Source organism: Argiope bruennichi, chromosome 8 (genome assembly GCF_947563725.1).
Source record: "Argiope bruennichi chromosome 8, qqArgBrue1.1, whole genome shotgun sequence".
NCBI classification, from domain to species: Eukaryota; Metazoa; Arthropoda; class Arachnida; order Araneae; family Araneidae; genus Argiope; species Argiope bruennichi.
This window is the reverse complement of record NC_079158.1, coordinates 95,776,465-95,801,121: the sequence shown is the minus strand read 5'-3', so window position 1 is coordinate 95,801,121 and position 24,657 is coordinate 95,776,465. Positions and strand designations below refer to the sequence as shown.

The following is a 24,657-nucleotide window of genomic DNA, read 5'->3' as shown; positions in this document are numbered from 1 at the left end:
GTGTGTGTGTGTGTGTGTGTGTGTGTGTGTGTGTGTGTGTTGTAAAAGATATGCTAGTAAAAAAGATACTTTTATTTTTATTGCGGAATCCTAATGTTGTGATTTGTGTCACTGGGACATTATTTATTTCATAATGTGGCCATTTAACACATTTTAATTTTCTTTTTAAATTTAATGAAAACAAATCACTTAAAAATTCTTTTAATAATTTTTCCTTAATGATAAGCAACCATTCAAAACACGTATATTTTTTATAACGAAATAAAAAGTAATACATTTAGAGTAAGATTTATAGTAAAATCAGTAAAATAGAGTGACATGTTACATTTTTTCTAATTAATTTACAACTTTTTTTAATAAAAATTTTATATGTCAGGCGTTTAGTCTTATTTAAATAGAGAATCCATTTTACTTGCATCTAATGCAATATAAAAGTGAATCAGTTGATTGATTAATGGATTTTTATGGCACAAAAAGTATTTTTGATTCGGCTATGCCAACTGAAGATTTGTCGTATCGATGTTGCACAAATGATGGATCTGCTATTCAAATGTCACATTTTTTCCCTTCTATTTTTATTGTTTTATTCCGAAAATGGATATTACTGATACCTTAACTAAAAAGTAACCGGCAATAAACTTTAAATATTTCCTGACTTAATCTCTAAAGTTGGCGTAGGTGTGCCGTTACACAGTTTTGAGGCTTGTTTTTTAACATCTCAATCCGGCATTTAAAAGTGTCGAACGGAAAACGAGTGAGTGGTTATGATGATGAGATTCGGCGTCACGAAAAGCGGAAATGTGCTTTTTAAGGGCTCAAAGGGTTGGGAAAGAAGAGTAATAAACCGCGTACACGATGCATATTTCCGTGGACGTGTTACTTCTGCATGAAATCCGCCCTGTTCGAAATGTGGGAAATCGCGATTTTCGTTCGAAATAGATTTTATGTATTTTACTCGTATTTCTGATACAGTTTATACCTCTTTGTTCAATAACATTTGAATGCAGCATTTGGAATGCAGGTGATCTCTTACATCGACTTGCACGATTGCTTTAATTACTTTATCGAGGACATCCGAAATCTTTAATGTTCGACAGCTCTTTAAAATATTCTAAAGATCTTTGGTTTCTCACGAATGCATCTCCCTAACTACTCGATATGCATCAGAAATCCCCCAGAATGCTCATAATTTCATGGTTGAATGTTATTAGGCATCTGGGGCCGCGGTGGCCTGGTGGTAAGGTCTCGCTTGTGAGCCGTAGGGTTTCATGTTCGAGACCCGATTCCACCGAAGAACCGTCGTTTAAGGGGGTCTGTTGCACGTTAAATCCGTCATGCCAAACGTCCTCCCAATGGTGTGGTGTGGTGTGGAGAGGGGAGCTCCAGCTCAGATGTCGTCCTCGTCATCTGACCACGGTTCAAAATGACGAGGTCCGTCCCAGAATAGCCCTAGTGTTGCTTTACAACGGGACGTTAATATAACTAAACTAAACTATTAGGCATCTGGTACAGCTCTTGATCACCAAATGCCTATAACTCCTTTGAACTTTCTGCATTTCACAAATATATCTATCGTTTTTAGAAATAAAAAAAAATCGTTCGCCTGCTTATTTGTTTTATTTATCAAATTAACACCACATTGTTGTGACTGATTCCTTGTTAGCCCTAGTGGTATGGTCTCGTGTTTGGGTCCGGAAAGCTCCAGATTCGAAATCCGATCCTATTGAAGATCTGCCTTGGATAAGGTTCTGAAGCACGTTAAATCTGACTTCGAAGGCCATACACCTTCATGTTGGTGTATTGGAGAAAGGGATGTCAGCTTATGTGTCGCCTCAGTCATCTGCCTGGGGCTCAAAATTGAGAAGTTTGTTGCAGTATGTTTTCAAATGGATCGGAATCTAAATTACGACATAGCAATATTAGCCGTTGCTATATTAGTAAGATTGCGTTCCGATTTTTAGCAACTGCCTTTTCAGACATTTTTACTCTTTATTAAAATAATTCATATTTTTGTTATAAATCTTTCATCCAGCCAGCCTTCAATTACAGCCAATTTGTATTTCCTTTTTTTATTTTCCCTGTTCCAAATCATTCGCCTAAATTGGGTCTACATCGCGAGCCTTTTTAAAACCTTGAATCAGCAAATTGTTGTCAATTTTATATTCTATTAAAAAGGTTATTTTCACTTCCTACGCATTATAAACTGGTTACTTAGAAAGTCACTTCCTTTTAAATTCGTTTCTTGAACGTCCGTCTAGTTGCGTATTTCCATTTTGAAAAATTGGTCATGAAGTGACTTTTGGAACTGATGGCTGATATTCGGAGGTTTTTAAAAGTATTTTATTATAAAGTAACATTTGGAATTTTACTTGTATGTAAATTCAAATGTCTAAAAAAACTAGTCATCTTTTATCCCATATATTTCGTGGTAATTGGGCTTATATCATGAATATATATATATATATATATATATATATATATATATATATAACGCATGTGGCATAGAAATCACGCTTATTATTTATTGAAGAATGGCCATAATCAAATGAAAACAAATCATCATACGAATTTCAGATTTCATCATTCAACCTTTATAAGCTGCCAATCCAATGCTTCGTTTAGCTAATTAATGTAGTTTCAAGATAGAAATATTCTGGAAATGATTCGCTAAGAAGCGCATTCAGTCAGAGAAAAGAAGACATAAGAGAAATTTAAAAAATAAGCTTCAAACGGAAAGTCTCATTGAGCGCAAAAATAGGCTTAACCGTCGCCAAATAAGTGATCATTATGACTTTCGTACACAAATTGATGCTCATATCTTCCTAAACAATTATTTTCCAAAAACGGTCTTTGTAAGAGTGAAAAAAATTACTTTTTTGATGATATCAATTTTATTTACGTACAATGTTTTCCTTAATTTTAATAATACTTTTAATTCAATTTGTTGCAATGTTTTTAAATGCTATAATAGAATTCAAACTCGTCCATCAAAACATTCAATAGTGTATTTGTACCAATCATTAATTCCATAGCAAAATTTTCAGTTTCATTTTTATTTTCGTAATATTTGCACTATTTAATTTTCAGTAAACTTATTCAATTCAATAAAAATTATATTTTTCATTCGTATCAAAAAACAAGGTGAAATGTTTTTTAATGCATTCTATATTAATCATTTAGCAGCTTTAAAAAAATCGATAATCTGAGCGAACAAAACGGTTGCCAAAGGCGGCTAGTATATAGTACGTCATCTAATGTTTTGTCATGTTTGCTAAATCAAGATATAAAAATTCGACCCGCAACAAATCAAAAGATTCGATACCTGACAGTGTTACAATAATGCACAATACAAGTCCTCTCATCCCTTTCGTTCGTTAAGTACCGTTGTGTCTGCAAAATCTTGAATCAGAGATCCTGCAGAAATCGGAGGGTATTACAACGTGTTAATCTCGGTTACTCACTCCCCGAAATTTATTCGACTGCGGAGCAGGAAGGGGGGGAGAAGCCGAGTTTAAAGTAATTCTTCCACCCAACTATCCATTCCCCGAGGAATGAACTTTAATAGGATTACCGGGATGAGCGGGCAGGGTAAAAGGTATTTGCTGTTGTGCATAAAGGATTGCATTTTCACAGAAGAAAAGGGGCAGAGGTTGTTTGAGCGAGCCACGGTGTAAAGTGGTGTTTTTCCTCTTGTGGCTGGATCAAACTGAATAGAAGTCTGTCGATTCCGTTGGAGTTTGGGCCTCTTAATGGACAGCTTTAATCCGTTTTCGCTAATCAAATGAAAAATGTTCTTTTTGGGTTTGGGTGATGTAAGCTTTGGGGAAGAGGAACAGTTTCAGTTAATTTTGGTCCATCTGAATTATTTTCTCTAGTAACTTCAAATAGATTATTTACAAATGTAATCCTTATGCTTCTTTTTTTATTACGTAACCAAGAAATAATTTCATTTTGTAGAGATTATGAATGCATGCTTAAGCCGCTGTTTCTAGTTATTTAATGATTGAGTTATTGTTTCACTATTTTCAAGTATTCTGTCACATATATTAATACGAGTATTCTGCAATACAGCACCGTTTATAATATGTTTTACAAGAGACTGATGTAAAACGACGCATAAGTCAGACATGACACATTTCCGTGGAAATGTCGAATTCATAGTTTTTTGAAATCGAATTTTGTCATTATTCAGATTGATTCATTTTTTTTTCATGAAATAATTTTACAATATTTTTAATATCTTCATCACTTTTTGTATAAATTTATTCGTTTCTTGTTAAATTAATTATACTGATTTTACGTTCCGTTCTTTATATTTGGTATAAATCATTATTTTATGAAGTTCAGCTTTTTCTGTTCTAAATATGCATCATGTTTGTAAAAAAATTCTATTATGTCTTTTCAAGACATATCATCAAAATTATTATAAATAACTTCGCTTATTACAAATGTTAAGGTGATAATGCAAATTCGTTTAAAAGCAATAATTTAGATAGTATTAATAAAATTAAACCATTATCTTTATTAAAATAAAAATCATAATTAAATTTTATCGTTAAGTATCATATATGTGAGAAAAATAATTTTTGATTGCATATCCTTGAGTATAATTATACGTATCTCATTATATGTTATTGAAATGTATGCATGTAAATTTTTAATTACGTTAATTAAATTCATTGAATATTTTTTCTTGAGCATGTTGACAAACAAAATAAGTGTGAAGTTTTTCAGTGAAGGCCATTGTATCTATAAAGAAACGATGGAATAACTTCTTGGCATTTTTCTGCATTATCATTTAAATAAAGACTGAACAATTTGTCTTTTATTTATTCGTGAAATCTGAAGAACACTGAAATTGTGTTATCTGTATCACAGAGGAAAATTCTATTCTTCAGAAAAAACGGAGAAAGAATAAATGAAACTGAAAATAAACAAATTTTAGATAAGGAGAAATGACATACAAACGAAGATATTTTTTTCCTCATAGATATGAATGTAATAGTTACGAATGAATCGAGATTATGATGAAACTACATGTAATGTTAAAAATGCATAACCAATGTTTTATTGTATTTAAAATTGTACTCGTTTTCACTTTAGAATCTCAAACATAACTTGATTGTAAAGCTTTTGAAGTTTTTAGTTAAAGGATTTGTGCTTTTTGATCATTTAGAATTTCTATTTATTTTTATAGTATGTAATATAACCGTTGATTCGAAGATCAGATCTCTCAATTCGTTTATAAACTCGTTAACTTCTTGAAAAGAATAAATCAAATTACTAGTTTTTAAGTTTTAGAGACTATTACACATTTTCTTTTAGAATGTTAGTAACAAGTTATTATTATTTTGAATAATTTCTGAGTTATGCAAAAAGTGGTCAGTGCATCTTCTCTTTTGTTCCTTTTTTTTTTTTTTTTTTTTAGCTTTCAGTCATCTAGTTATTTTTAATATTTTTACTTTCATGTATACGTAGTATAGAGAAAGTATAAGCACCTAAAAAAAATCATACTCGTGATTTCGACGAATCTCTACGTTTCAGACCTTCCTGATTTCGAAAAACATATTTTTGGAAAATGTTCGTCTGTCTGCGACAAAGATAACACAAGAACGCTTTGAGTTAAATGGATGAAATATGACATATTGTTTTTACACCAAATTTGCAGATTTCTGTCAAATTTTGAGTGAAATCTGCTCAGAAGAAGTCCGCCTTTCCGGATATAAGTTAACATGATAATTACAAAGATGTGGAGAACTAGATATATAAAATTTATTATACAGATTTTACATCTATAGTGTAAACCCCTGTCAAATTTTGTTACAAATCCAACAATGAGGCTGTCTATCTGTTGGTCTGTATTTTCAGAAATGAGTAAACGATTTAATTGTAAAACGAAATGGCTTAAATATATCAAATTTGGTAAGTTAATTTGTGATTATAAATGAAGTTTCGTGTCAAATTTGTTTCAGTCGGTGGAGAAAAACTGTCTAAAGCACAAATTCGATTTGTGGATACTATTAACACATGCCAGGAATGAATCGTCAAATATCTCGCCAAGGATGACACGATAAATTCAGTAAAAATACTAATTAAACGCCAAAAAATATTTCGTAACTGCTGTACACCAGTGCCATTTAAGCGTTCTCTAGCAGGACAAGTTTATTAGAAAATATGCGAAACAATTTTGGGGAGATCACTTATCGTAGTTTTAATTTTTATTAATTTCAACAATGCTATTTATGGGCGAAATTGAATGGTGTGACACAATTTTGTATTATACCAATTTGTGCTTTATATGAGGCAAACGAATGATTAATTGGATATCTCCATTAGGAACTTTTTACAAAAACGTGTTAAATGATATAGTACTTGCTTATTGCTTAAAATCTGTCAAGCCGTAAAACTTTTTTTTTTTTTTCCTTTTTCTAATATAATTAACAATTCTATTCCAAAAAATACTATTAATTGAGTTGGTGATGCTGAGATAACGTAATCATGTTTCCCAAAAAAATTAATCTAATGTAGATAAAGGAAATTTATTTCAATATATCTTTCTCTAAATCAAACCCTGAATCTATCAAGTCTTACGTCATCCTACATTAAATTTTATTGTAGAAAATGATTTTAATCTGAAATAAATTTTTTCATTCATTAATTTAAAATAAATTTAAAACAAAACTAATAATGTGTATTAATTCTTCGACATCTGATTGTCCTTCAAATTTCTCAGGTCCGTTGCCAACAATCTGAAGTCATATTCGGTATTGTGCCCAATAACAAAACATGTGCATTTGTCAGTAAAACTGTCTGTAATAACAATGGGTTCTGGTTGCGATGAAAATGTGATGGATGCCACAAATATTTATTATACTTAATCAAATATTTTCAAATTGAAAGCAGCTCTTTGATATTAACTTAACTGCCTGTGTTAACATAACTACTGTGCGAGAAGTTTTTCTCGGCTCATTTCTTTTATAACTTTAAATTCTCATTTATTTTTATTCTGTTTCATCATTTAGCATTAGTTACTAATACTAATCATCCGAAACATGAATGCACTTCATGCAAATCGTCAATATTACTTAATTATAAATATTGTTTAGTTTCAATCTTATTTGTCAAATCACAAAATTTAAAATAAAACTTATATATTAGCCGTTAACTCAAAGACTGAGATCTTCTGTTCTCTGTTAAATATCCAACACCTGAAGAACTAGCTGCTAGATATTTCCCCCTTTCCCAGCTTTGTTAAATCTGGATGCTGTGTTACATCTGTGTGCTAACGTGCCTGCATTATTCTTCCTTAAACTTCAACAGCAGCTTAATTTTCTCTTAATGCTGGCGAGCATATGAGCTTGACATTTAAATATATTTTCATTAGTCTCTTTAATCAACTACTGTAACCCTTTGCATGTCACGCTTTTCGGTGTAGTTCCTGGTTAGTGCCGACAGCATCTCTGTAATTGAATGAGAACTCAACTAGCGAATCAAATACTTAATGAAATAAGCTTAAAAACCATCCGAAATGCGCATTTCATTCGAACGGGGACTGCTTTTAGTAATGTTTTAGAACTGAAAATAATTGGGTGGATAATTTAAAAGCTTCTGACGTTGCATCAATCGTTTCTAATTTTTGTCTCGTTTCAGACATTTATGGGAGCGTTTAAAATTCAGTCTTAATTTGTTGGAAACTTTGAAATATCTTTTATCACTAGTTAATAATTAGTAAAACCCTTATTGAATTCGGACGCTGGCAGTTTAATTAAAATGGAAATATCAGCATTATTTTAGTTCAGGAATGAATTTTACAATCTTTTAAGTTTTTCAATATTTGGGCATTGATAATACTTTTAAAATACCTGCTTCTTTCGAAAAAATTGAAAATTTACCACCAACTTCGCCAACTTGAAAAAATAGAAGTAATACTGTAATGTCTTGACCTAGACTGATCAAATAACGAAGCAGAATTTCCAGATAATTATTTATTTTACAGCCCTATATATACAAAAGAACAACTTGTTCTAATCTTGGTTATATTTATATCTGTAGTAGGAGACACAACAGTCGAAGTCGAAGGTGTATCTTGAAACTCTGTTCTCCATCAATATGGAGAAACCATACCACAGGGAACTAACAGGTTGTTAGTCAACACGACCACTCCAGGGGTAGTTCTCGAACTCGTGGGCATAGTCCAACACTCTGCCTGCAATTCGTTTCTTTTCCTCTCCCTTAAAAAAAAAAAAAAAAATCTCCGCACTTTATTTCGGCGACAACCTCCGCCTCTTAATTTACATAGGTCATTTGAGTTCTCTTTCGACCAATCGGGGTTCAGCAATATGCTCCCTCAGCGGCGCCAGGCGGTCGTGGGAAGGTCCTTTTAGTGATGCACTTTTTATAACACTATTCTGGAGCACGGAGTTATCATAGTCCTTTTACAATGAGAAACATTTAGCATCCAGATGTTTGGACACCCCTTTCTCTTTGAAGGTACTCTCAATATCTCTTGGACGAGGAATTCCCACATGTGGTCTATCTCTGTACTCGCTAATGAACAGATGCGAAACCACCCAGGTGAAAAGATCCACCATTTGGCTATCTCGAGGAGTTTAGTAATTAACAGCGACGGCACAGCTGGCTGTAAATGTCTTATGAGTACGGGGAAACGGATAATGTTAAAATACACATGATATCACTGTCACTCAACAAGCGCACATTGTTGTGTAGGGCCTTACATATCTGAAAATATACCGTGCCTTGGCAAAGTGACTTCTCAAGTACGAGAATGGGAAGTCATCTTGCATGTTCTTGGTTTCTCCGGCTGAATATAAATAATATTTACTGGTAAATGGTTTCACAACAAATGATATATATGACGTGCTTCTATAATGGGGTATTTTTTACTCCGTTTCCATGCACATGTTTTTATCTTCGGTGGTCCCTTATCTAGATTTTCTGGATACCCTTGTAATGGATCAATTTTTCATTTATGGTTTAATTTTACAATAATGAGAGTACTTTTTCTTCCTACTAGATACAATTTTTCCATTTTTACATTCATGGATACAAAGAGAAAGTATTGAAATCATCGAAATATTTGATCTCGTACTTTCGTCGAATCCAGATTCCAGACCACCCTGAATTCGGAACACACATTTTCGAAATTATATTTATCGCTCTGTCTATCTGTTTATGAAAGAGAGAGTTCCAAAACACTTTGCTTTAGCTAGATGAAACTTTGTGTCTGAATTTTATACCAAATATGTTGATTTCTTTCAAATTTTGAAAGGAATTCATTCATAGGATGTCCGACTTGTTAATTGCAAAAGAACACAAAAACTTTACTACTACTATATAGCATTAAGTACTCATGAGAGGCACTTCTTTTCCATGAGAACAACAGCCTCATACCTCAACCACTCGCACTTTCTAGCGCTTTCTATCCTCCCCCAACGCCCTTCCAGTTCTTTATCCTCAGAACACTCAAGTCTCTTTCCACATCATCCAACCGTCCAGTTATGGGTCGTTCTCTGGCCCACAACAAAAACTTTAGAGTCTGATATATAAAAATTGATACGCTTTAATATCTAAAATGTAGATCCTTATCAAATTTCGGACAAATCCGTCGTGGAGTTTACCTTCTGTCGGTTTGCACTTTCGCATGCATGTAATAAACGCAATGTCTTAAATAAGTAAAATTTGGTATAAAAAATTGTTTAAATAAATCAAATTTTTGTTTCAAAAAACGGTTAGCAAATAAGGCGTTCAAAATTCGTTTCTCGTATCTGTGTATTTACCGCGATAGACGCTAATGAATCGCTTCGTTAGATTCAGTAAAAACTCTAGTTTCACATTAAAGATCGATATCTGATAACTATTGTTCGCCAATGCCGTGCAATTTATATATAAGTACCGATTTTCTTTACTAAATTATGAGTTACTGAACTCTCATGTGAGGGAATTTGAAAATAAAAACTTGAGCATTCATGGTTTTTACGGTCTTACTCAAGGTTCGTATTTTTGGTGCTAGAGAAAGAGGGGGGGGGATGAAACCTTTAATACAGAATATATGAGAAAAATTTGGAGGGGAGCATTCCCTTTGTTTAGCAATCAAGTCCTTTATACGTAATCATGCATAATCGGTTAATAAATGTTGCATCACAGGATGCCACGTCGTCACCGTCATAGAACGTAACCAACAGCGAATGCTTTAAAACAGAAACAAATTTCTAGAAACTTATTAGAGTGCTGAAATCCATATTTTAGCAGTTAACATCCTTTTATACTTTCAACAAATAAATCCAAAAATATTTCACTAAATCACTGTTCATCTGCTGTAGCAACTAGATGGAATGATGTCCATTTTGCTTCATGGTACGAAGTCAATAACAAAGCATATCCGCAAATTTAAAAAAAAGAAAAAAAAAAACTGAGTTGGAAAAATGTACACTTCGTGAAATAATTATGCGGTTCGTGAATTAGAAGAACTATTTAGCTCTCGGAAGAACCAGCAAGTGGTTTTTTGAGTATTGTACCTCAAAGAAATCCTTTGCGTTTTTCTTTTTTTCCACAACTTCCAATTACTTGCAAGAAGCCAAGTCAAAACAATAGTAGCTCGGCAATATGCGCCACGATAACTGTTCCAGAAGAAAGGCTTGTTGTGTAATTCTTACTCGGATCGTGATGATCGCATTGTAGGGAATGGAACTAGTTTGCTTAAAAGCGTAGTTTCTTAACAGTTCGGAATGTGAGTCGGGCCATCGTTATGCTTAAACGAGGAAATTGGAAGATGCATTTTCATTTAAAGTTTCGTGAGCCGCGTTTTGTGTGCAACTGCGACAACTTTTGCATAATATTATTGTCGACTGCGCTATTTGGAAGTGAATATGTTGAGGCAATAATAGACATCATGGGTGGTCTGTTGGGGTATGAATGTCTCGCGGATATAACTGGTTTTTTAATTACCGGTTTAAGTTATATTTATGTTTCTCTTGAACTTGAAACATATTTGCATTTATATGCAGTTGAATTTTTGAAAAAAATAAATAAATAAAAGGCATAGAATAGAAAAACTTATAAATTTAAAAAACGGATCACGCAGGTCACGTTAACAGCTACATTTTCATTGAATTTTTTAAATTGTTCCAGGAATGATTTTTATATATATTCTTCGAAAAAAGTATCACCATTGCTAATCGAGACTCCTTATACAGAATGGATTTATTTTCGCTCATGCATAAGTATATAAAATAGATTAACTTTATTTCTATTGTATTCTATTTTTTATTACAATCTTTATTTTAATTAAAGAAAAATAACGTTAAAATATAATCAATAATTCAATATTTAATTACCAATTTCCTTAAAATTCTAAATTTGGCTGCTAATTATTTTCAAAATCATAATATTTAAATTATTACGACTATAATTCGGAGATATGTAATTACAATTATAAAATTTATTCAATTGTTAATTATATTTTAAAAATCAGGAATTATGCAGAAATCTATAATTCGGGATAAGGTGCTCTTTTATTAAATTGTTGACTTTTCATCTCAAGATGTAAGATTTCCAAGAAAAAACTATTTATTTTACTAGTTTTATTATTGATATTATTACTTAGTATGTCCTTGATTAGTGTTTGGTTTTTAGTTAGTTAGGTATTTAGAATTTTACTTTGAGTCTAAGCAGATATCATTATATTATTATGTTAAGATTATCATTATATTATCATTTATATTAAAAAAGTTATTACCAGTAAGTTTTATAAATATGTTCCCTGTCGTTTTTATCGATTTTAATTCAACGCTTTGTAATAATTCATGATTTTTCTGTCCAACATTTTTAGTTTTTTCGCTATTAAAAAATTTGTCCCAATGAATACAATTGTCTTTTTCTATGACAAGGAAAAAATGTGCACAAATTACTTTGAAACCAATGAGAGATTAAATTGATTTCATGTGAGTCTAAAAATGCTTTGTATGTTTAGTGTTTAAAATAAATAATTATGACATTATTTTGACACATATCTTTCTCGGTCGTTGAATAATTCTTTCTAAACATCCCACCCTTTCTAGCAACTAATTATTCTGTTATCAGTTTCGAAGTAGACTGTGAGATTTGTTTTATTATAGTTCATCTTTGCTTATAATAAAGATGAATGTGTGTTTATATATGTGTGTTGGCGCTCTACAGGCCAGACTTTTGAACAAAACTACAAAATTTGAGGATTTTTCAAAATTAGAATTTCAATTAATTGAAATTGAAGCGAAATATTGATGTTTTTGCTTGATAACTTGCGAGTATATTAAAGTACAAAAATGTTTCTACATTATTTTAAAATTCAAAAAGTTATTCAATCTTTATCGCCATCTTAAAAAAAGAGAGAGAAAAAAAAACGTATGTTTCTCGGACGCATAAGCAGCATATTTTTTTTTCTATTTTTAGTCAATTTTAAAAAAAAATTTAGACATATTTTCCTTCAATATTTTTTATAAAAAATTAAATTTAAATCAACCTCCACAGGCATGTTACGCGTGCATGAAAAAAGTTAATTTTTCGCTTTGACAAAAACTCAAATCAAAAAGTTAACATTCACTATAAATTAAATGTATAAAAGTATAATTTTCAGCATGTGTCTGTATGAAATGAAATATATTTGTGAAACATATTTTCTTAAAGAAAAAAAAGTTCAAGAAAAAGTTTTTTTTGTGATCTTGTAAAGTATTTATATTATTGATTTAATTATTCTGCATTATTTCAGGCAAACATTGTTTATATATAAAGGATATCCACGCTAATCAGAGCTAGGTTGCTAATTTCTGAACCGTTTGTAATAGGTATTTACATCTAATAAGAAAAATGGTTTAACCCTTTAAAGGGCCATTTTTTTCTAGTCATAAAATGTTAAAATATTTTTAGGCTTAAAATTAGAATAAGAAAAGGGATTCATTTAGCTTATTAGATAAACTTAATTTGATTAATTGATTAATTTGGTTAATTAATGATTAAGTAACAAATCAAAACACATCATTTTGAGTGAGATAAAGAAATAAAGCATTTAAGTTTCTGTCTCTCTAAAAAAATTCTCAGAACTTATGCTAACCTACATAATTTCATACAAAGATTAATATATTTGGTGGGAAGCATACTTCCCACGGCCCTAGAAAAGGTTAAATGAGAAAAGAATTATATTTTATATAATTTCAATTTTTTTTATTCTGACCCAAAGTACTTTGATGTATATTTAATAATTTTTTTCTTAATGTTATAAACTGAATTTTATATTGTATCAGAGAAATTTTTATTGAATATTCCTCTGAGATATTGCATGAGTTATTAAAAATATTGTTTGGTACACATAAGACTTCAATGCTGCAGGATTACTATTTATATGTTCTCATATTTTTAAAAAATATGTGTTTGGTTTCAGCTAAAGAATTTTTGTATTATTTAATGTTTAATTACTACCTTTTCAAATAGAGTTCAAGCTTTATTGAAACGAGAAGAATCGACAGAAAATTAAAGAACTGCATAATACAATGAATAGAACATTATGAAACTTCTACAACCGTATGAGTTATATGACTATCAAAATTTGAAGCTTAAAAATATTTTGCTGAAGAATTTATTAAGATCAAGTTACGTAAAATGTATAATTGCAAACTTGAGCAACCATTAATTCCTGCGAACCAACTGACAGCCAAAGGCGGCTAATATAAAATGAATTTCATTTGATTACTCTTAAAAATATTTTTTTTATTTGCTTTAATCGAATTATTGCAAATTTTGCAAGTTAGTTAAGTTATAGTTTGTACATCCATGGTAAAAGAGTGATAAACTGGATGCTTATAATGTCGGAAATTTCCACGTAAATCTTACCTGGCTTAGAATCGACATCATATTGAGAATTTTCTACTTCTTTTTTGAAGGCAAAACATTCATATACTATATGGATTCAGACAGAAAAAAAAATGTTTATTGTTTTTCTCGAAAAACTATTCTATTTTGATATTTTGTATATGAATTTGGCTTCATCTGGTGCATTCTAAGATAACATTTATGTAACTTAAAAAAAAAAAAAAAATTACACGGAATGCAAATTTTTTTTCCTAATTATTCTTCTTTTAATAAATATTTTTCTTATTGTTTTTGTTTTTAAATGTATTTAATAATTTTATTCAGAACTTGCATTCGTAAGAAATTACAACTATTTTCCTATTAAAAAGTTTTGCATAAATTTTTCTTTTGCAAATTATTTTACCTATGATGCTTCTTCTTCTTGCCTCTCGATAATAAACACCATCCTAAATCACCCACTACCCCAGCATAATTTGCCTACATTCTCGAATTCTTCCACTCAGGCCATTTCCAAATTCTCTTTCCTTCCATTCTTTTTTCTTCTTTTCTCCCCTCCCCCCCCCCCTCCTCCGAAGCTCCCAACATCTCTCATCAATGATATTCATTTCATTTCATTTCGCTCTCCTTTCGGATTAGTCACTCGGGTGCAACTTAAAAGCGAGGACCTTCACCGAAACATGAATACACAAATAATAATCATAACAGCGAAAAAAGAAAAAAAAAACGAAGAAAATATTAGATAGAGAATACGGCTGTAATAATAACCGCAAACAAATAAAAATGTCTTAAAAATAAAACTAATTTCCGAAGAGAGAGAGCGACGCGGCTTGGCGAAATTGGGTTTTGTCGAAGGAAACACAGCATAGATGGTGTTGGAGGGGTGCACGGAAGAGAGGGGTGGGTGAGCGTAGTAATAAATACGCGTCTTTTCCATGCACCAGGCCAGGCAAATGAGAAACCACCAAAAGGATGATGGGAAAACACATGGTAGAGGAAAAAAAATTGCATCAGGAGAAGGCATGCTATTAGGCAGCCAGGCCCTCAGTAATAAACCATAAAATAACGGGCTCATATATGCTTCCGAGGACTTCATTAGTTAACAAGAGAGTGGGGCCTAGTAGCGTTCCCTGGGGTGCCGTGGGGCCCGAGCTGCGATGCGCTCCGTCATCAGATTAGTCGTCATTAACGGTCAATGCAAATGATGAGTTACAAGCACCGGTCGTCTCTTTTGTTGTGCGGAGGAAAGGGATCACTGGTGATGCGGAGGAGCAGCATCCTTTGCTCTCCATCTTCTCTCTCCAGGGTGTGAGTAGTGGGATCCGTGATGTTATTTGTAGGGTGATAGTTCTAGTTCTCGACTTCCATTTTGTGGAGAGAGTATTAAGGAGATATAATCGAAGAGGGGGATGGCAGAGAATAGGGTTTTATTTCCCCCTCCCCTTCATCTGGTGATCGTCAATCGATGAAGTAGCGGCTTTGGACCGATCTTGGATTTTGTTATTTTTTTAGTAATGAATGCAGAAGCTAGGATTTTTTGAAACATCTTAATAGCCCTCTTATCTAATGTCTCATTTCTTATCGACTGTTTATTCTGTTATCAATGCTGTTATAAGGAAAGATCATTGTAGAAATTATATCTTATAAAGCGTATAACATTTCTGTAACAGAATACTGACCGAAAGCAAGGAATTAATAGAAATCTTATAATTGCAAAAATATCTGTCTAAAAGTCTGCTTTAATTAAAAATCTACAAGGTTTTGGCTCAAACAAAAAGCAAGCTTTTTTATTTTTCAGATAGAATTTATGTATTAAAATAAACCTTTGCAAAATACATACCTCTAATCAGAATGAAATTATATTGATATGATTGCCTTTAAGATTAAGATGGGAATATTTCTGAAATTTAAGAATATTCCAACTATAACTCCTATTTTTAGTATTTTCCCACTGAATATAATAGTTTTGGAATGTTAAGAATATCAGTTTACGCATATTATTTTTGATTGGAAATTTTTCTTTAAACCGAGTTACTACTTACGAAGTCCTTTTATTGCATCATTGAATTTATTTGAAAATTTCATTAATTTTGTTTTGAAGAAACTACAGTTTCAGATAGACAAGAAGAATGAAAGAAAATTAGAATTTTCTTCGGATAATTTATTTACCATGCCTTACAGAGAAAGCGATAACTAATTGGAAAAAAGCTTTGAAAAAATCATTTCATCTGTTTTTTTTTTTTTTTTTTTCTGTATTTTGTTTGTGTATGCTTATTATATTCTGTACTGTTCTGAAAACATTTGTATTTAGGAATGGAAGAAGAGATAAAACTTACGGTTACGAGCTTAGATTATCCATTAAATTTTATTATGAATATGTATGTGCAAACACGCGCATATTCATGTTGTAATTATTCTTATTATAGTATACTAAGTTTTATTGGTAATTCTTGCCAGATTCTTTTGACACATTATTTCTTTAGATTTCTTAGATTTACTACTCCTTACTTGTTTCTTAGATACTCCAGATTTTTTAATTAAAAAAAAAAATTGAGAAACAATTTTTTGTGGAAAGGGGGAGGGGGTATAAAAACTATTTGGAAACCAATTTCCTTTAATCCGCTCATTATTATAACGATGATTTGATTTAAATTTACTCTAAAGCCAAAAGCTATTTTTCAGCGATTTTAAATGAAAATCTCGTTTCATTTTGTATATCATATATGACGTAGAAATAGTTTTCCTTAAAAGTTATGCTTGAATGAATATTTTACTTAAAATAGATACACGTTCAAAGAATAATATATTCAGAATAACAAAATATTGAAAATTTTCAACTTTTCCCTGCTCGGACCGGGGCCAGCGACAAGTTGTTGCAGATGCAACTCTTATTACATGTATCAGATAAACTGTGAGAGGATTTTTTTAACACCTTGGAAAAACATATTTACCTTATTTTCATTGCAAATATTTAATTAGCATTAAATAAATCGAGCTTAATTTAATATTAAATTTATGCATTTTTTTAAACGTATATCATTTTCTTCTTTTCTTAAAAAAAAATTCTGTCAGTTACTGGGTTTTCAAGGCATTTAAATTGTAATCAAGTTTAAATACTCAAAATTACTTCATATTTTATTCAGCGATTTTTAACTCTCGCATAATAGGCAAATCTCTATGGTCTTCTACTTTAGTTCCCTGCGTGTAGGCTTGACTGATCGAAAATTTTACTTTCTCCCCATCTTTAAATTGAGATACGGCTAACCACGAAAGCCATCTGCGGGTAAAATGAGCCCTCTTTCGAACCCATAGATGTCTTGGTTAGCGATGCACTAAACAGAAAATATGCGTTCCCCTGTCACAGACACCCTCTCATCCCCCGCGCGCTCGCCACCTTTTAAAAAGTCAAACCGAATAATAATTATCGTCCACGCCAAGAAATGAAATAATAATGATAATATTTTAAAAAAGAGAGAGAGAGAGAGAGAGAGAGAATGAAGACAACTAAAAAAAAAAGAAAAAAGCTGCGTGGTTTGTCAATGATTAATGCTTCGGAGACATTTATCGTCTTTCATAAATTACCCTACTCATCAGGACAACAAAGGACAGATAATACGAGAGTTTTCCTTTTCCTAGCGTCAGATAACGCGATTATGGCAGGATATTATTGTAATTGATAGGGGGCTTGGTTAATTCAGACACAACTTTTCCATTACGAACCCCTTGCTTAAGAAGCCCTTTGTTGCAAGAACTTACTTAATATTATCAACTTTTTTCTCTCTCTCTTTCTGGCTGTCTCTATTTCCTTTTCACTCTATTATTTTTTTTTCTTATCCTCTTGCGTCTTCTTTTAATATAAATATTTTTTTTTTCTTACTAGCTTCATTCATTGCGCTTTTTCCTTTATCTACTTCCCCATCTTCTTCACCTTTTGTTAATTCTTTTGATTTTTTATTTATTTTTTAATTCCTCTTCTTCTTTCTCTTTCATTTTTTTTTCCCTCACTCTGTAAGCTCACCCTTACCTTAGATTATTTTTTATTTTTTTTTTCAAAAGAAAAAGCTAAAGAACTAAAAAATAAAAGTTAAAGGGACTGGGAAAAAAATTGGGCAAAAAAAAAGTGGCGCATTTAAATTAGAGTCTCGATAATGAAAATTTGGATAGGTGAGGTGTCATCTCCTTTTTTTTTTTTTTTAATTCAATCCCCCCTCCCCCACTTTCACGCCAAGCACCTGCTGGGGTAATGGTCGCGAACGGTAACCCCCCCTTCCCTTTTCTTCCATCCAGTACACATATATCTATAGATATAGATATATTTTCATTATTAGCCTCCTCCTTTTTCATTATTATTTATTTTTAACACTTCGCCAGAGCGAAATATGTTATCCACATTATGGAAAGAGAAAACTCTATAATTACAACGGGATGTTTTAAAACAAAGAAGAAAACAGTTTTCAAGGGGGTGGGATGGGAGGTAGTACCAGAAGGTGGGAAGACAGAAAAAAAGACGGGGGGGGGTCCAGTGTGAGCCGCGTTTGATTAAAGTTTGAAATATTCATTAGTTTGGCCGGTGGAACCATTATCTGTTCCCTCGTAATCAAAACGCATTTCCTCCCTTTCTTCCAAGCGACACACCAATGCTAAGTAATGCAGATAATTAGCGAGTTTTGAATGCCAGCTACCCCAAAAGGGATTGGGCATACATTAGGAGGTAAAGGGGGGGGGGACTTGATGAAGCGTGTGATATGTAGTATTTCGTTACGGATACCGAAAAGCCCCTCCACGTATTGTGTTTAGATCCCTTCTAAACAAAAAGAAGTACAACGCCAAGATAGGGAACATTTTTTTGTAAAAAAAATATATGCAGGCGCTTTTGAATTATCTTTAACCAAATCGCAGCTGAGTGATAGGAAATGCCCGGTTCGTTAATACGCGCAATTAGAGACTGGGTTTTCTTGGTTGGTGAGAGGGGGAAAAAATGTATCCCTTTTTAACAAAAAAGGTGTAGTGAGTTTATAATGAATTCGTTAACTTGAGTGAGAAAATAATGAAATGGGAAATGCTTGGCAGTAATGTAATTTTAAACTGTATGTTGAAAGTATTACATATATGCGTAAATTTTAACTTTTGACGAATATGATGGAAAATGGTGACATTCATTGCTACGTTATATTAGTTTTGTATGATTTATATTAAAGACCAGTCCGAACAAAAGCGAAACCTGGTACTAAATTTACTTGTGAGGTATTTATAAAAAATCTTTATACAACCGAATAAAAATGTTTAACATTTTTCATTTTACATAGTTTGGTCTGTTAAAAATTTCAGAAATACATGATAGTGATAGGTAGTTAAAGTAATTTTGTGAAGCTAAAATTTGCTTTCACAGATAATGGTTACTAAATAAAATAGCAATAATAAAAGTATAAAAAATTTTAAACACTATTTGCTGTTTCAGAACATGGTTACAATATGTGATTTTTGCTCCTTTTATTTTAGCATGACTTATAATAAACTCCTTGATAACATCAGTATTTAACCTTTGGTCTAATTTGGATAGGATAGGTATAATGTGTTAGATAATAATACTAGATATGGACTTTTTTTTTTCTATTAAGAATTTAGAAGCAATAAAAATAAATTATTTTTGAATAAATACTGAAATATTGCATTACTATGATCAAATGTATATCTAGAATGCAAAACTCAACGATGAATTTTGATTTCATCTAATATTTAGAATAATATAAATATATATGTCTTATGTTAGTTAAAAATTTTCTAATTTTATGAGAAATAATGTTACGTTCGTTTAAAATTATAATTGTAAAGTCGTATATAGATATCTACAAGTTAACCCTTTCTAGGGCCGTGGGAAGTATGCTTCCCACCAAATTTATCAATCTTTCTATGAAATTTTGTAGATTGGCATAAGTTATGACAAGTTTTTTTAGTAAGTCAGTAACTTAGATGCTTCAGTTCTTTATCTCAGACAAAATGATGCGTCTTGATTTGTTACTTAAGTATTAATTAACCAAATGAATTAATTAATCAAATTAAATTTATCTAATAAGCTAAATGAATGTCTTTTCTTATTCTAATTTCAAGCCTAAAAATATTTTAACATAATATGACTAGAAAAAAATGGTCCTTTAAAGGGTTAAATGAGTCTACAAACATCCAACCTGGCCTCCGATTGGTGGATGAGAAATGTGCACAAATCATAGGATTATATATATATATATATATATATATATATTCGGGTTAAAAAAATAGAGCTGCTGTCAGTGATGTTGATCTTTTTATGGTCTTAGATTATATTTTCAATAATGAATCAGTTCTTTAAAAAGTATAGTTTTTAGAAATTACTACTTTTCTGTTAGGGAAATTCTAGATATGATTTCAATACTAAATGTTTATAATACATAATGTTTTGTTGAAGCCACTAACTAATTGGCTGTAAAAATTCCCAAAACTCTTATTAAATTCAGAATTAATCTTGGTTTTTAGTATTTAATTTAGTGTCTAGGTTTATGGAAGTCTAAATTGCAATTCAGTGTTCATTTTTTTTTAACTCCTGAATCTGGTAAAGGTAACTCTTGTACAAGCTGTTTTATCGTCTACGTAATTTTTATTTAAAGTTTATTAAATATATTGATGAACTTAAAATATTTTGCATGTGTTTATATTTCTGTAAAAATGTTTTAATTACAAACACAGATTATGTGCATTTTGATTTTTTTTTATTTATTTAAAGGACTGTATATTGTTTCATTGTACAATATCGTTTTATTCGCTGAAGTTCTTGAGAACAAACTTCCCTTCTGAGTGCCTGTATATTATATGTCATTTCCGGTTTATTCTCAAGCTCGTCACAATAAAATAAACCCCCTTTTAATTTTCTTCAATACCATTATTAAATAAAACATTATAGAAATGATATCTTTCCTTAATGATTTCCATCTAAAGCGAGGAAACATTCTAGTTTAAATTCTTTTTAATGGCTTTAAACAAATTGACGAATTAATATTGATATTTAGTCAATATTTAAAGATTTTAAAGTTCTAGAACAGCAGATTGTTTTATTGTAACTCATCTGCCATCATCTGCATTTTTGCTATTTTTTTTTCATTTTTTTTTAATCTTACAATTATATTCATTAGTTGTTTATTATTTGTTTCACTGATTAGTCCCTGCAAACTTAGTTTTTAATGTTGAAAATGTAATCAATTTCTATCGCAACATTTATTAAAATTTAGAAGGTTACTGTTGATTTTTTTTAACATTGAAAAGTAAATACTGTAGTTACAGTATTTACTTTTATTATAACCTTAAATCTTATTTATAACTCATAAAATTGATACAAAAACTATCAGTCTATCGCATTTGTTTTTTGCTATATTTATTGTTTGAGCTAATATCATAATGTTTATAGTTTTTATATGTCTGAAAATGGTACTTCTTATTTTTATATTATTTTTTAATTATTTCTTTAAGAATTTTCATGAATTTCCATGACTTGTATAATTAGATTGAATTTTTATTTTTTGCAGTATGAAACAATTTTGTAAAAATAGAGTTGTGATCCACATAGGTTTATTTTGAAACCAACATGATCCATATTAATTAAAAATTATATAATCAGACCACTTACAGTTAAAAAAATCTTCCATGAAAAAGGATTCATTGGAAAATTTTGAGAATTCTTGATATACTTGGGGGAGGGTTATCTCAAACTAATAGCAACAGTTTTAGAAGTTAGATAATATCTAATAACCAAGTACTATTTAGTTTAGCAACTGGATTATTATCCAAAGAATCAGTTTATATCTAAAAGGAGAAAAGTGAGATTTAATTCGCTTAATTTGAGAATTCAACTACGTGCATAAATAGAGTAAATTTGCAATAAAAATAATAAAGGAAAAAGAAGAAATTTACGAACGTATGATCAATAGAATTCAGACCTACATTTTGATTATTATTTATAACTCTTTCAATTTCCCAAAGTTTAAAAAAACTTATTAATAACTACTTACTTTATTTTTTTATGTATTATTTAAAACTTTATTGTGCTTTACGGCATCATATGCAATGTTTTCCATAAATGATAAACTTTGTAATAAATTTAAAAAAATTTTGAAATATTTTATGTTCATAATAATTTATTACCTTAAATTACGATCTTAATTTTTTTTTTTTTTTTCAATAGGAATCTTATGAATATCATCAACCTGCTAAGATGGCGTTCTACGATGACCGCAAATTTCTTCTGTCTCACATTCATCATTCCTTCATCACTTGCGACGACACCGGCATGTGCGAGATGGCCATGCTCAATGAAATCGTCACTGACAAAGCGTTGTGCCAGGGCGACGATAACAGACCCGAACTCAAAATATTAGATTATTACGCAGAGTCGGATCTCCTGGAAGCTGGCCAGTCGTACGACATTGTGTCCGGGATGGGATTCATTGGCGGTCATCGTCATCGTTCCAATACTGCCCAGAGACTGGAAAAGTTGAAGAAAGATCGCCAAAATCAAGCCAAAATTACTCACATTCAGTGGAAGGACTGTCCAACACACTTAAGTGGTAATTTTTGTGGTCTCTAACTATGAGTTCGAATGAGCATTGAAATGTTTTTGCAATTTTCTATTTTTCTTAAATGAAATACACATCATAGTGTTTCTATTATAAGTTGTAAGATTACAATAGTCTGTAGCTGTAAAGATAAGTCTTAATGTTGTGTTACTCAACCCGTGCTGACCTGTATGTGCATGATGATTCGTATTTTGTGATTTCTCGTTAAATTAAAGGAGAAAGGTAGGAATTTTGTATAGTATTATACTGTCTCAAATCATGAATTTATTGTGAAAATATAGGAATCGTCTGGGCCTTCTTGATCAAGGTTGCAAAGTAAGTAGTGGAAAGTTTTAAAATCAATTGCATTTTTGGATTTATTAAGGTATATACTGTAAAGTCTGCGAAGATATTTATTTTTATTTTGAATATTATGGTCATTTCCCTCCATTAATTTCGTTTATATTGAATATAGGAATTTTATTGATATTTGTGAGCCAACTGAACAATTCTGGCATTCCCCCCCCCCATATAAATAGGTTTGCATCCTTATTCAGTTGCATCGAATTCCTGTGCTATTAAATACAAAACTGATTACCGAATCTATGAGAGATTTTGCGAAATGTTATCGTAGATTCCGGTATCTAGTCATGAAATAATTGCGTATCTTCGTCAAAGATCTTTTCTTTTTAGTCATCTAAGAATGAAATGCATTTAAATTAATCGCAGGAACGATTTGGCTCTTTGAACCATATAACTAATACTTTAAAAGTAGTTTCAAGGCTTATCTTATGCAAAAATATGTGTGTGCCTTCTCAGATTCTTTAAATCGAAACCACAAAAAGCTGTATTTAAACATTTAAATTATTAAGGAAATGATTTGATTAGGGATTACAATACCGGACTAAAATTTCAATACCGGTATTCGGTATTTTTTAGATCTTAATACCGGAATACCGGTTTTAATACCGGTATTAGAAATTTTAGAAAAAGAAAGAAAACACACGTGTTTCTTTGTTTTATTTGCCAGTTTTATTAGTAAGGGTAAATATCACAAAAAATAATTTGTAACTTATAAATTATAACAATATATAAAGAATCACAAAAAAGTAAAGGAACAACTTATTTATTTAAATCACAAAAAATTGTAAATATCACTATTTAGTCTGTGGTACTAATACAAATTTTTGAAATGTGAACTTAAAAAACATAATGCATCAATTGTACTGCCATGAAGCCTGAAAAGTAATTTTGTGCAAAAATTACTAGCTGTCTAAAACGCTCTTTCGGCGTCTACGATAGTTAGTGGTACTGTTAGCAATGCGCGATATACTTTTTCCAAGTATTTACCTCTAAATCCCTCATCTTCAAATAAATCGATTTCTCGTCGGATGGTTTTGGATATAGTTGATTTCTGTATTGTATTTTGGTTCGTTGAAATTTTTTTAATTTATTGCTAATTCTAATTTTTGTTCAAGAGACAATTCCTTTTCACTATCGACATTAGTGTCATCATAATCTTCGATAACTGAACCAAATTCTTCTGAATGTAGATATATTTGTGGGTAAAAAATTTTAAGAAAATTTACTATAAACTTAATCAGATTTGAATTGGTTATTTTATTTTCTTCTTTTTCATTTTCATTTTTAAAATCATTATAATTATGTAAATACCATAAGACATTTTCTATTTCGATATGCCTTTTTTTCTGTGCGATTTTTCAATGTAATATATAATCTTCGGATAGTGATGTGTGCTGTTCTAGTGTGATGAGTGCTGTTAGGAGTAAACGGTTCCAGCGTGCTTTAAAAGCTAATATTAACATATATTCTGTTTTATTTTCAGTTAGTATGTATGTTAGTAATATGTCATTTTTTATAGGGGAACGTTTATATATCTTAACAATTTTTTGAACTTTGTAAATTATAGGAAGCAATTCTTGATGGGTTAATACTCCATCCTCATTAGCAATATCTTCTTCAACAATTACATTGTCATTATCTTCATTGTCAAGATCACTCACACTCTTACTCTCTTCAAAGTTGCAATCCGAAGTTTCTATATCCACAGTATTTGTATTCTTCTGTTCTTTATTTTTTTTTGGTATAATGCATCTATTACTCCTAATTGAATTCCATGAGTATAGCACTATTGCTGAGTTACACCAATCAACTTTCCAACTTTTTTCATAACTGTTGCTCCATTAGTCGTTATGGATAC

General features: G+C 31.0%; 1 protein-coding gene across 3 annotated transcripts in view; it reads left to right on the top strand.

Annotated features, from left to right (window-relative positions):
* The window catches only part of LOC129980577 (target of rapamycin complex 2 subunit MAPKAP1-like), a 145,571-nt gene that overhangs the window by 88,827 nt on the left and 32,087 nt on the right, over positions 1–24,657 (top strand). For all 3 annotated transcript variants that reach the window (XM_056090951.1, XM_056090953.1, XM_056090952.1), the window contains one exon: positions 22,067–22,448. In XM_056090951.1, the coding sequence (XP_055946926.1) occupies positions 22,067–22,448 (382 nt within the window). The remainder of the gene's footprint in view (positions 1–22,066; positions 22,449–24,657) is intronic.